Source organism: Phalacrocorax carbo, chromosome 1 (assembly GCF_963921805.1).
Source record: "Phalacrocorax carbo chromosome 1, bPhaCar2.1, whole genome shotgun sequence".
NCBI classification, from domain to species: domain Eukaryota; kingdom Metazoa; phylum Chordata; class Aves; order Suliformes; family Phalacrocoracidae; genus Phalacrocorax; species Phalacrocorax carbo.
In genome coordinates, this window is record NC_087513.1 from 165,179,875 (window position 1) to 165,193,059 (window position 13,185).

The following is a 13,185-nucleotide window of genomic DNA, read 5'->3' on the forward strand; positions in this document are numbered from 1 at the left end:
AACCTAACGAAGAAAGACAAAACCGCCTGTGAAATATCACTTACCCTGTTCCATATATTAAAGAACACTTCAGCAAGGAGACAAAATGTAAATATAAAACTATCCTATCCAATATGTTGGTGAAACACATATCCATGTGTCGCTCTCTGATCCATGTTATATATGCTAGTAATTACCGTATGTTGCATTTTGAAAATAGACAACACATTATGTTTTGCCTAAAAAATGTTAGATCTTTCTGATGAGCCATAATTGCTAGTAAAGAGAATCCAGTGTAAAAACAGATTATTTGGGCAAGAAATTTCAAACTTCAGATACTCATTACTTCTTGTTCTCACATTTGAAATATTTATAAAGTGTTTATTCAGAAACTATTAAAAAATCACATGTGCTGGGATACATATGAGACATCAGTTGTCCCACCTTACAGTGATACTATATTTATGAATATCCTTGCCATTGCCTGCTGCCCAAAGGGGTAAAGACATTGTATATAGATGTGTACAGTCCATCATTTGGTCTTTCAAGATGCCAGTAAACACGTGGATCTGTACAAGTGCAATTGTACTTGACTAAACAATCAGAAACTGGCTACAACAGTTGTAAAATCATTATATTTTGGTTAACTAATGAAAAAATTTAAAAAAAAAATTAAAAAAGGAAACTGACAAACCAAAAATTAAACATTTTTTTTCCTGATAAAATGAATGCCTTCTACATGTCCCTCACTAGTTTGCCCAACCAGATGCCTGAGCAGGAGGTTGCTAAAAGGTACATTTTTAAATAGAAGAACATGATTTTTTTCTATTGTGATCAGGTTATATGTCTTAGATTGTCTGTTAAGATTTGGTCTTAATTGGCATTATCTGTAGTGATTTAAAAGGTCCTCCTGATACTACATCAGCTTTGGGTAAAAAGCTCTCAATGTAGTGCAACACTTTAAAGCAATCCACAGATTTTGGACCCCATCCTGAAAAAAGAAAAAACACTTAAACATCCCAGTAGTGTTACTTGCAAGAGTAGTTCTGCATCCTGTATCCTAATCTTTTGGACATTTGTCAAACTTTGCTCAGTGAGTGAGTCTAAGGGACTACACACATTGGTAAAGTTGTTCATGTGCTTAAGTGCCTGCAGGATGAAGGCCTAAGCTGGGAGTTCTTTCACAAGTAGAGATACTCAAGTGAGTAAGAATTTGCAGGATTAGGCCCTAAAATAGTGAAGGAAAGAGAAATGCTAATGTGCATATAAAAATAGGTGCTACAATAAAATATTTTTTTATATTTCATCAATAAGTTATTTTCACTAACCAGTTATGGATCATATATCTCTGCACTCTTTAATGATTTGTCCACATCTACAGTGATCCTTTTAAAGATCATAATATATTTTTAATTCAAAAGTCCAGAAAGCATACAAACACATCCTTAAAAAAAGGAAACCTTGTATTAAAGTCGGGGTGTGCTAATCTCTCCATAAAAGCCATTTAGACTCACCCATGGCTAAAAGGGGAAAATGTGCGCTGTATTCTTCAACCAGAAAGAAAAAAAAAAATCTATACAAAAAAAAAGTGACCATGACTTTTGTACTTGTGACCTGAATATGACCTGATAAGACCCTCCTGCCACCTTCCCCAAGCACATATGGACATACGCACGATGCCAGCGTTGTGCCCAATTTACACAATAGGTGGTTTCCTACTTCCAAACACAGTAAAAGAAGAAGAAAAAAAAAAAACCAAAACCTGAAAATAAAAGAAAATAAACAGCACACCCTTTCAGAATCATTCCCCGAAGCTGAAAAATCCTGTGCCAAGGCACTTCACCCTACAATAAAATGAATTAAAGGGGGAAAAAAGGAGGAGGGTGAGGTGGGGGGAGGTCAGCATTTACGTTTCTTTGTTTTGCGTGTGGTTGTTAAATACAAATACTCTAGAGAAGGAGCTGCTGTGGTTGGCGGGGGGGGCGGGGGGGGCTGTTTCTCAGAACTGGCTGAATGTGGTCTGTTTTTCCAGCACTTCGAGGTAGTCCGGCTCTGCGTTTAGTTTTGCTTTTAGCTCCAGGTACTCGTTCCTGTTGGGCTCTACATAGACAGTACTCGGGGGGCTGTAGAGCACCGTCTCCCGGAGCCTGCCGTCCCCCGGCCCCGGGTGCAAGTACTGGTGGCCACGCCTAAGGTCATAGTTTGGGGAGTAGGTGTAGGCGGCGGGGAGCTTGGGGTAGTCGGGGAGGGTGGAGCCGGGTGTGCCCAGCGTGGAGGAGGAGGAGTGTTTGTCGGGCTCCAAAATGCCCCTGTAAAACCGATCGGCGTCTTGCACCGGGGAAAGCAGCTCCTCCCGCGGCTCGATGGTGCTCACGCTGTACGCGGGGCTGCGCACGGGCGCGTCCTCCCCGCCGGGTGCCGGCGGCGGCGGGGGCGGCGGGGGCGGCGGCGCGCCCCCCCCGGGTTGCAAGGGGTGGCTGCCGTAGGTGACCTTGAGCTCGTGGAGGTCTTTGTAATCCTCGCCCGCGTTGCCCTCCCGGGAGCGGTAAATGGGGTTTTTGCACATGTGGCCCAGGGGGTGCGGGATGTACTCGTAGACGTGGCCGGCGGGGGTTTTCACTTTGGGCAGCGCCGCGCCCGCCCCGCCGCCGCCCCCGCCGCCGCCGCGGTGGGACGGATGCTGCTGGAGGTGGGGGTGGTGGTGGTGGTGGTGGTGGCCGCCGCTGTAGACGCTGTACTGCATGTTGAAGGAGCTCACGTCGGAGTTGTTTGCGCTGGCGTGGTCACCCTGGCCCTTCTTGCGCCGCTTCATCACCAGGACGAAGAGCCCCGCCGCCACGAAGACGGACATGATGAAGACCAGCAGCAGGCTGAGGATCAGCACCGAGAGCGGCACCGAGGAGCCGCCGCCGCCGCTGCCGCCGCCCGCGGGCGCAGAGCCGCCTGCCGCCGCCGTGCCGTTGAGGCGGACGGTGGAGGAGGAGGGGGTGGTCCTGGCCGGCAGCTGGCCCGGGGACGGCGTGGGCGTGGAGACGACGATGTCCGAGTAGTCGGGGCACAGCAGCTCCGCCCGGACCGCCCGCATGTCGCTCTGGGCAAACTTCTTAGGGGACTCGCAGATAACCTGGTCCACCAGGACACCGGTGTTGAGCTGCTCCAGCCACAGCTTCATGCCCACCACGTCGCAGGTGCAGTCCCAAGGGTTCTCGTGCAGGTCGATCTGCAGCAGGGACTTCAGCTGGTCCAGCACCCCGCTCACTGGCAGGTAGGAGAAGTGGTTGCTCCGCAGGCTCAGCCTGTAGAGAGGGAGACCAGAAAAAATGCTCCCTGGCAAAGACTTCAGCAGATTGTTGTTCAAAAACAACAGCTGAAGGTTGGGGACAGGTTCAAAGGTGCCTGCCTCTATCTCACGGATGACGTTGTACTGCAGGAAGAGGTACTGCAGGCTTTGCAGCCCATAGAACAGCTCTGGGCTCAGCCGCTCGATCCGGTTCCCATTCAGGTACAGCCTTCGCAAATTAGTTAAATCCCCAAAAGCCCGGTCCTGAATGACCGAGATCCGATTATTGCCCAGGTGCAGCAAATCCAGCCCAGTAGCATCCACAAAATCTGCCCTGCGTACCAGAGCAATGTAGTTTTCTGTCAGATACATCTTCTTGGGATTATAGGGTTTGGGCTGCAGTTCAGAAATGCTCTCAATCTTCCTCTCCTGACAATTGACATTGAGGCCCAGGTCAGAAATCTGCAAGTTGCAAGTGCAGGCAGTGGGGCACTCCAAAGGCACCGGGGATTTGGTCTGGTAGGCAATGCTGGGGCCGTAGTTGCTGTATCCCAGGTCTTTTGAGGGCAGGCGGGAAGTGGGACGCACCCTCGTCTTGTTGGGTTGGCGGGTGCCTTTGGGGGGTTTCAAGGGAGATTTGTAAACAGCTGAAGAAGAAGTGGCCACAGAGTTGACCGAAGCTGGGGTAGTATGGAAATACCCTGTGGTGCTCAATGGCGTCTGCGGTCTCATTTCATAATCCGAGATGAGCCTCCTGGGGCAAAGCTCCTGCTTGGAGACTTCATCCAAGTCTCGACCATGTAAGCGGAAAGGGGTCTCACAAACCACATCTCCCACCAGAGCAGAGTAGGAGATACTGTCCAGCCAATCCTTTAGAGCAATCAACTCACAGGAGCAATTCCAGGGGTTTTCCTCCAGCTGCAACTCCACCACTTTATCCATGTGCTGTAAAAGGCCCACATAGGGCAACAGCTTCAGCCGGTTACCCCTCAGGTCCAGGTGAGTTAAGGGCACAAACCGGAAAAGGTTGATGGGCAAACTGGAGAGGAGGTTATCATTGAGGATAAGCACCTGCAGCAAATGCAGTTTGCTGAAGGCATTGGGTTCAATAATGCTAATATAATTATAATCGACCTGTAGGTATTCCAAACTCTCTAGCCCAAGGAAAGTGTCATCTCGTAAAAGTTCCAGCTTGTTGTTGTTCAAGTGAAGCCTCCTTAAGCCTTTCAGACCATGAAAGGCCCCTGTTTCAATGTCTTGTATGTCATTGCTCCCCAAATGCAAAATGGAAGCCCCCGTGTAATTGACAAACTGGTTCGGGTACAGCCTGTTCAAAAGGTTCCCAGACAACAAGAGGTGGTAGACAGGGAACCTTGGTGGACTAATCTCAAAAAGGCTGATGATCCCTCTGTTTTCACAGCTCACTGTTAAGATGCTGTCCTTCTCCTCACAAGGACATGCATTATCACAGATTTCCCCATAATATTCGATGCTTTCTGCCCACGAAAGGACCAGTGATGTTAAAGCAAACGCGATCATCTGCAGCATCCAGATATGCATTTTTTTGTTGAGGTCCTGTTCCAAAGTTACTGTAGAGCAGCAAGCGTACATTTTATTTCCTGTAAGGGTAAGGAGAAGAAAATAAAGCAGCATAATAGCATAGCCCCATAACATTTGAAATGGACACAAAGTTTATATATATCTTCAGAGGGGTAGAGAATGGGTTGTTAATTAAAAAAAAAAAAACAAAAACAAAAACACAAAAAACCCCCAACAACCAAAACCAAACACAACTCCTGTCACTTCTAATTTCCATACTTTCAATAACTGGATGATATGCATTGATTAAAAGGTTGATGGGCAACTCCTAGTGAGTCAAATGCCTGCGGTGCTTAAAAAGGTGAGGTCACAGTAGGAATTGTTCTAGTTCTGTTCCTGTGGGGTGCATTTCAACGCTTCCTTGGATTTCTTTTTTACGACCAGCCCCATAAATATACATAAAATGGCTGTCAGTTCAGTTTCATGGTTCTAATTTAAGAGAAAAGAAGCACCATTTTACGAGGTTTCCCACCTCCCCTGTTACCCAGCTCCCCCTTCCCTTCAGAACCTCCCCAGTGAACAGCGCACCAAGGTCTTCCCCTCCTTCTACCTTGATTTTTAACCGGCAGTGGGAATGCCATGGTAGGAATCCAAAGAAAAATGCTCAGTGCTGAAAACGGCAGCTTAGTGCAACAGAGAGAATACTGACAGATTCTCCACATCACCCATTTTAAAAAACTGTTTTATGGTGGTTTTTTTTTTTTTTTCTATCTATACATTTATAAAGCACACATCCACCCACACAGGCATGCACACACACACACACGCACACACACACATGCATCCCCTAGATGACTTTTGTGGTGGAATTCTTTAGTAACGAGATTAAATGCATTAACCTCCTACTTCAGTGCACTTAACAGCTCTCTTCAGTGAGAGAAATTTTGTATCCTTACACAAGTAAATAATTTTAATTGATTTTATCACTCCCATGAGTTATATACATTGTAACAGAGCTGACTATCAAGCAGAAGTCTTCAGTTCTTACACACACACACACACACATACACACACACACTCTTAAAGGAAATGTTTTAACCACTCACCCAAAATTTGAGAAAAATGTAAAACATGCGGATCATCTTCGGAGTCTCAGCCATATCTGACATATCGCTTATTCCCAATGTTCTGCAAAACTAGCCTGGTAGAAGTGGAGAGATCTAAATAGGTCTCATGGAAATATCTCATCGCCAACACTCCAAGCATCAGTTACTGATTATAAGCAGCGATGGCTGTCAGTACTCTTCATCCTTTAGGGGAGAAGACACCCAGGCTGAGTAAAAGCCAAGGGGGGGTGGAAGGGAAACCCTACCATTGACCTACATCAGTAATTTAATACCCAAATTTCACCTAGCTGGAAACAAATCCCATTTCCATTCCTTCTTGCATTCTTTCTGACTCCTTGTGGCTTTCTTCTACTTCTACTAGTCTAAAAACAATATGAATAGGGAAAATAAATGCATTGTGTGTGTCAGTAATCATAATAAATCATCCAGGCTTAAATGCTTGGATCTTGGAGCAGGCTTGCATTTTCTATCGTCCACCTCAGAGCTCCAATCCTCATGCCACAACTCTGGTTTGGAGGAACGCATCCTAAAAACTGGGAAGTCTCAGTACTGCAAGACATATCCTGTGGCATCAGGTTCAAGGCTGAAAATCTAGCACTTGCAGCAAAGGCAGTCATGCAGCAAGAAATCGGAAGTCTCGGCGAATCTCTCCCTAATTCTGACCAGACGTCAACTGGATCAGAATTACTCAAAGCAAAAGGCTTCACTGCATAAAGGCAGAAGAAATCCTACTCAAAAGCATGTATCTAGCATATTCTTTCTCGGCTCGATCGGATCCATTCATCCATTAACTGACAGTTCTTCAGAGGAAAAAAAAAAAAAAAAAGCCATTGAAAACCTGCCCGGTCAGTGTTAAACTTCCAAGCATTTTACAACTTTAATTCAATTATGGTTGGCAAAGGAGGCAAATACAATATTCCCTCCCTCCTCCTTTTTCCCTTTCCCTAAAAAAAAAAAAAAAAAAAAAAAAGGGGGGAGGGGGATGGGAGGTAAAGAAAATAAAGTTGTAGCTGGCTATATGCAAGGTTGCAATCCCGCCCTGGAAACCCCTCCGTGATGACTGCGTGCTGCTGTTCGGCAGCTCCCTACAGAGGTTCATATGGGGGGGGAGGGGGGCGAAAGGGGGGAGGGGAGAAGAGGAAAGGGCTTGCATCGGGATTTTTCTTGTGTGTGTGGTTTTTTCCCCGAAGAGTTCAACCCTTAGATTACCGCACTGCATATCCGGCTCGAAGCAGCTTTCAGTACCGCCGACAGCAGCAGCAAGCAAGCAGCCCCAGCCGGACACTGACACCCCACCGAGCAGCACCCAGAGTTGGGAGAAACGGCTTTCCGGGGGGGACGGGGGAGGGGTTGGGGGTGGAAAGCAACAGCAAGGGAAGACCCGGCGGGGAAGGGGCGGGGGTGGGGTGGGAAGGAAGGGAGGAAGAAAAGAGAGAAAGAGAGCTTGAGAAAAAGTCAACCCCGGTACTTACTTCGCCCGAGATCTCCAGGGCCCGAGCATGGTGGCAGCCCATGAAGATGCGTACCCGCTGCGCGGGCGCTGCGCGGAGCCGCCGGGGTGGCGGCGGCGGCGGCGGAGGCGGCGGCGGAGGCGAGTATCGCGGCCGCCGGGGAGGCTCGGTGCGGAACGCACACAAACACCCCCCGCACGCAGGCGGCGCCGAGACACCCGCGCTCGCACAGGGGCGCACACGCACACACGCGCGCACACGCGCGCACACACATACACACACACACACACACACACACACACACACACACACACAGAGGCACACACGCGCGGGCGCGCGTGCCCGGGCAGCCGCGGGGGCGCGCGCCCTCACGGCGGGGGCGGCGGCGGCGGCCGGCGGAGAGCCGCGCTCTCCCCGCCGCCGCTGAGCGCGGCGGGGGGTGGGGGGGTGGGGTTGGGGGGGTGGGAGGGGAGCGAGGGCGGGGCGGCGGCGGCTGGGGGAGTGTGAGTGGGGCGGGGGGTGCGGGGAGGAGAGAGGCGGCGGCGGGCGGCCAGGCAGGCGGGAGGGAGGGGGCGGCGGCCCGGGGGGGGGGGGTGGGTGGGGGTGTCCCCCGCTGACGGCGCGGCGGGCAGGCGGCCCCGCTCGGCGCCGCGCACCCCGCACGCACGGTCACGCACCGCACAGGCGCGGGCACACAGACGCCGACAGCAGCGCCGCGCCCCCGGCCCCGCCACGCCCCCGCCCCACGCCCCCCGCGGCCGTACTCACACTTTCACCGCCACGGGCCAACTTTCTCCGCGCTCCGCCGCCGTCCCCCCCACCCACCCCCCGCCGCTCCCCCCGCTCTGCCCCACGCCCCCGGGCCGGGGTCCCGGGGCCCGGCGGCCGGCGGCGGGCAGCGGCGCGGAGCGGCGCTGGTGCTGCCCTCCTCTCCCCGCAGCGCCGCTGGCTGCGGCCGGGCGGGCAGCGCGGAGCGGCGCGGAGCAGGGCGGGCGGCGGGGGCCGACGGCCCGGCTGGCGCGGTCGGGTCACTCCGCGGGAGCCGCCGCTGCATCCGCGGAGATCGTGGGGAAGCGGGTGGTCGCAGCGAAAGGAAGCGGCGGGCTCCGCTACACGCACCCTCCGAAAGCGGAGGCGCGGGGTGTGTGTCGGGGCCGTTTATTTCCTCTTTACCCCGCTGCCCACCCCCGCCGCGGGGCGCGGAGGGGGCCGGATGGAGCAGCAACAACTACGCGACCCTTTGGGCAGCCCCCATCCCCTCCCGGCCCGCTCCCGGCGGCGGCGGGGGAAGCCGCGGGGCCGGCGGCGCTCCCGAGCACGGCGCGGCGCGGCGCCTCCCGCCGCCGCCGCCAGGTGTCAGGGCAGGGCGGCGGATGGGCCCCGCGGCCCCCGATAGCGGCGCGCGGGCCCGGAGGGCGGGAGGCGCCGCGGGGGGGCCGGCTCGGCGGGGGGCGTCGGTGGGCGCGGCGGGGGAGAAAGGAAGCAGGCGGCGGTGTGGTGGCTGCCTTCTCTTTGTTGCCGGGTGGGAGAGCTGCCGTTATTGCGTCTGCACGGGGAACGTGGAGGGTTTTTGCTGTGCCAAGCCGGCTGTGGCAGTGGTGGTGTTTTCTACGTTTAGCTTTAGGTTTCGATTTTCTGAGAAATTACGCTGATCTTCAACAGAAAAGAAAAGGTAACTTCTCTGCAAAGATGTGCACATGTTCCCATTTGTGTATTCATCACTGTTATGTGCTCCGTACATTTTAGTATGTAAAATCGAATAGGCGTTATGCGTACAGAAACACATAAAGTACATCCCATGTGCATAGCACCGCAGCTGGAATCCAGCTTTAACTCAAATGTAATGCTAGGCATAGTTGTGCCTTCATGGGTTTTCTTGTGTGGGTCTAAACACTGGGGAGGGAAGAATAGTCTGCATATGATATGTGAATTCATCACATCCATACCTTCAGCAGACCTATGTCAACTCGTATCTTAACATCCCAACATGCTAAAACCAGCAATGATCATAAAGAAACACCTTTTCTTGAATGCTCAGCCTTCCTCAAAAGGTGTCTTCTTGTCTTTGCAACTGCAAAAGGAGTGTGACTCAAATCCTCTCTCCCTAGGCCTGAAATATGCAAGATCTGGTGTTTGGATGGAAGACAACTTTCTTATATAAACCAGGTAATAACCCTGACCTTGGAGAAGATTTTTGGAAAGCTTCTCAGTGGGACAAAGTACTTCCTTCTGTTATTAATCTCTGACATTAATGTTTTGATTCAAAACCAACTGAGTCAGTGGAAGGTTTTCGGTGGGTTTAAACTCAAATTATCAAGTTGTACCAAGCAACTCAGTACACTGAGTTCCAAGATACTACTTTTAGTCAGGAAAATAATACGAAGCCACACTAGGCACTTCCCCCCACCCACCCCCACCCATCCCACTCTTTAAAGCTTTTCTAATATTCCACATGAACTATATGATGATAGTGGAAGTAAAAAAAAAAAAATCACAGATAGCAAATCGGGATGTTTTACAGGAGTTTCTTATGACCTCACTATCTTTGAAAAATATTTTTGTTTTGAATGAATAATTCTGTATTTTGAATATATGGGATTTTGTGCTTGCTTTTTTAAGGCATGTCATATTTATAGCATCTGCCTGTGTTCCTATGCCGTTTGTCTCTCTGACACACAAAATTAGACACACATAAACACTTTTTTATTCATAAGAGAGAAAGATATTTTAAATAACCTTGGCAGTTAGGCTGAGCTTAACTCTTTCAATGAAACTGTTTTGGAAAAGTTTACATTTCATAAACCTGAAATCCTGTTAAAAAATATTATGTAAAAGTCAGTATTGTACCTAAGTTTCAGTTTAATTATTCTGGTCCAGTGCTCGTGAGATATTAAAAGGTATAATGAATAGAAAATCCTATTTAATAAAATCTTAATTCCAAGTAGTTAGACTGCTAGATTATTTTAGTAGCACACACAAGGTTTAAGTAGTTATTAGCGTAGAACTGTCATGCTGCTGTTCCGTTCATTCTCATTATGATTAACGTTATATTTTTAGTAGATAGCTTAAAGTTCTGTGGAGTTTTGCAGAATATTTATTTCAGTATGCGTGACTAGCATGAGAGGGCACAGCTCTGTATTCCTTACTGAAATCAGTAAGGAATTAGACTCCATTTGAATGGAGTCTACATAGTCTGAAACTATTCCTTACAGTGGAAAGTCACATCTGAATATTTGAACTAGAACTGTCATTATAAAGTTGAGCACATGAACATAAAAAAATAAATGCTGCTAAATTTATGAGAAATAAAGATGTGTTTATCACTACAGTGTGTTGCCTTTTGCTAATTTACCTTCATCTGCCTTTCATTAAACCTGGAGATCCTAAAATCCTTTAAACTGGAAAACTCGGGAGGAAAGTTGAAAGTAACTCATATAATCCTTATTTGGAATACAAATAGTGGTTGGTCTTGATGATCTTAAGGGTCTTTTCCAACTTTAACCATTCTATTATTCTATGAAATAGAGGGACATGAATGAGGATGGAACAACAGAAAAGATAGATAAACAAAAGGATATGATGAGTACATGGATTATATCTACAACAACTTGTAACTGTAAGGGTCGACCCCCTTTCTTCAGTCAATACAAGTAGCAGGAACAGTTGATATAGCATGTGGAACCAGACATTATGGAAAAGAGGAACATGGAGGTACCAAAGTCATAAGTAAAATATACTGGAATGGAAGGATACAGGCTATTCAGGAAAGACAAAAAATGTGGTGAAAGAATTTCATGTTAATGCACTAAACACTGTTAAGGAGTAAAGACTCTTAAGCAATAGTGCATTAAGGAAGTTAAATTTGTGGGTGAAGATGAGATAGTGTCTGTTTGAATGAAAAGTATTGAGCAAAGGGTAGGAAAAAAGCTTCATGCGGATGCAATCTATTATGAATCTGCTGGTACAGATTTGATCCAGATAATGTCTACAAATACAGGAAAAAAAGGAAAAATTCATCTTGCCTGATTATGGAAATTTGCATGACTTCTCATGGGCAAATATCAGAAAAAGGTTCAACCAATTACACTGGGGATTGTATGAATTTGAACGTGACAGAGGATAGCTCCTTCTGTGGAACAAACACTGAGCAAGCAAGAGGCAAGGATAACTTAGACTTAATTTTAGTGAATTATAAGATCTGCAGGAAAAAACGATGATAGAAAATAATCTTAAATCTGGTGGTTTTGAGCTTTTCCACTTCATATGAAATTGCAAGACAGAAAAATGTGGAGGATCTGCAACTGCAGTCTAGAGTTTCAGAAAGGCAAACTGAGAAACAAAAAAGTTTAGCTAGATAGTCTTGAGCAAGGACCACCAGAAATAGAATTCAAATAAGGCATGATATTACTTTATGTAAAAAAAAGCAAACATTATTGAATGTTTACACTGGGGGAGAGGGAGAGGGGGAGAAAAAAAAAACTAAACAAAAAAAAAATCCCAAACCAAAGCAGTGGGGACGAAAAAGAATTCCCAGAAGGTAAAAACCTTAAGCAAGTTATTAAGGGTAAGCACAAAACTTATAAAGACTAGAAAAGAGACCTTGATTAGCAAGGGGAATTCTACAACAATAATTAGAAGGTATAAAACCAAACTGAGAATGATCAGAAAACTTGTTAAACCAAAACTTGCACAGAAAACTGAAACATAGTAAGAACAATTCTTAAGTCATGCAAGTAAAATGAGAACTTAGTAAGTGGGATAGATGTTAAAGGATGGGGTGGATATTAAGAATAAAGTAGGCCTGGACTAAATAGTCACTGGAAAAGTTGCTTCTGTTTCTGGAAAGGCAGTATATGTAAATTTTTATTTATAATGAAAGTAGGAATCACATCATCAGTGTACCTGGTACTGTGTGGCACAAGCATTTGGTCTAGAAAATTTCTGTCCCAGAGTGCTGAAAGGATCAACACGTGAAATGCAAGTCCAGAAGTAAGCAAGTCCAAAATTTCCAAGAAGCTTAGAAAAGGGGACAGTACATAATGTGTAGAGGGGAGTCACCTGGATAGATGGAAGTCATTAGTGGAGTTTTTTGGTGACCAGGTTTGAGCCCAGCCCTTAGCACTGATTTCAGGGTATAAGGTAAGTGGGTCTGGACAGAGTTCGTAGACCATACGAAACTAGTGGTCTTGCTCAGAACCACATAATCAGACAAGAATACTCATATATGCACACATACATGTACATAAATACACATATGTATACATATACATACATATATATATTTCTATATACATACATATGTCTCTAGAAGTGTCTGTGTTGATATATACATGTAAATATATATACACTATACATTTACAAATTTGATGTTACTGTCAATATTTTAACATGTCAATATTTATAAATTAAATTAATACATATCCATATATTATTTTCTTTTGGCCTGGACTGATAGGAATGGTGTGAAATTGAATGATGCAATCTTCAAAGTCATGGATGAAAACTTTTGCTGTAAACTGGAGACATCCAATTTTATACAAAATTCTAAAAATCTGAAGGTAGTGGTCGATCAGAAAGTGAATGAATGTTGCCATTATAAAAGGTGTACTGATATAAAGGGAAAAGAGAAATGTGGTTCTATGGTGTATTAGGCAGGATTGCCCTGATAGGTGGGAAGGCATTAATACTATTGTGAATGATGTGTTTTTTCATGGGTCCCTGTTGTGTTATGCGTGGTTCTAGTCATATATTCAAAGAAGATCTTAAAATGAAATTTAAAGATCAGAAAGAAATTAGGGTAATTAGGGCA

The 13,185-nt window shown here is 47.1% G+C and overlaps 1 protein-coding gene across 2 annotated transcripts in view; it reads right to left on the reverse strand.

The window, feature by feature from the left end:
• The window catches only part of SLITRK5 (SLIT and NTRK like family member 5), a 9,628-nt gene extending 1,852 nt beyond the window's left edge, over window positions 1-7,776 (reverse strand). The window contains exons 1-3 of one of the 2 annotated variants that reach the window (XM_064440694.1): window positions 7,398-7,437; window positions 5,905-6,108; window positions 1-4,878 (exon numbers count right to left, since the gene is read on the reverse strand). The exon at window positions 1-4,878 is cut by the window's left edge and continues 1,852 nt beyond it. In XM_064440694.1, the coding sequence (XP_064296764.1) occupies window positions 1,979-4,870 (2,892 nt within the window). In that variant the 5' untranslated portion in view covers window positions 4,871-4,878; window positions 5,905-6,108; window positions 7,398-7,437 and the 3' untranslated portion in view covers window positions 1-1,978. Of the gene's footprint in view, window positions 4,879-5,904; window positions 6,109-7,397 lie in introns of both variants that reach the window. The other variant, XM_064440693.1, reaches the window with a different exon arrangement.
• Between the last annotated feature and the right edge of the window lie 5,409 nt (window positions 7,777-13,185).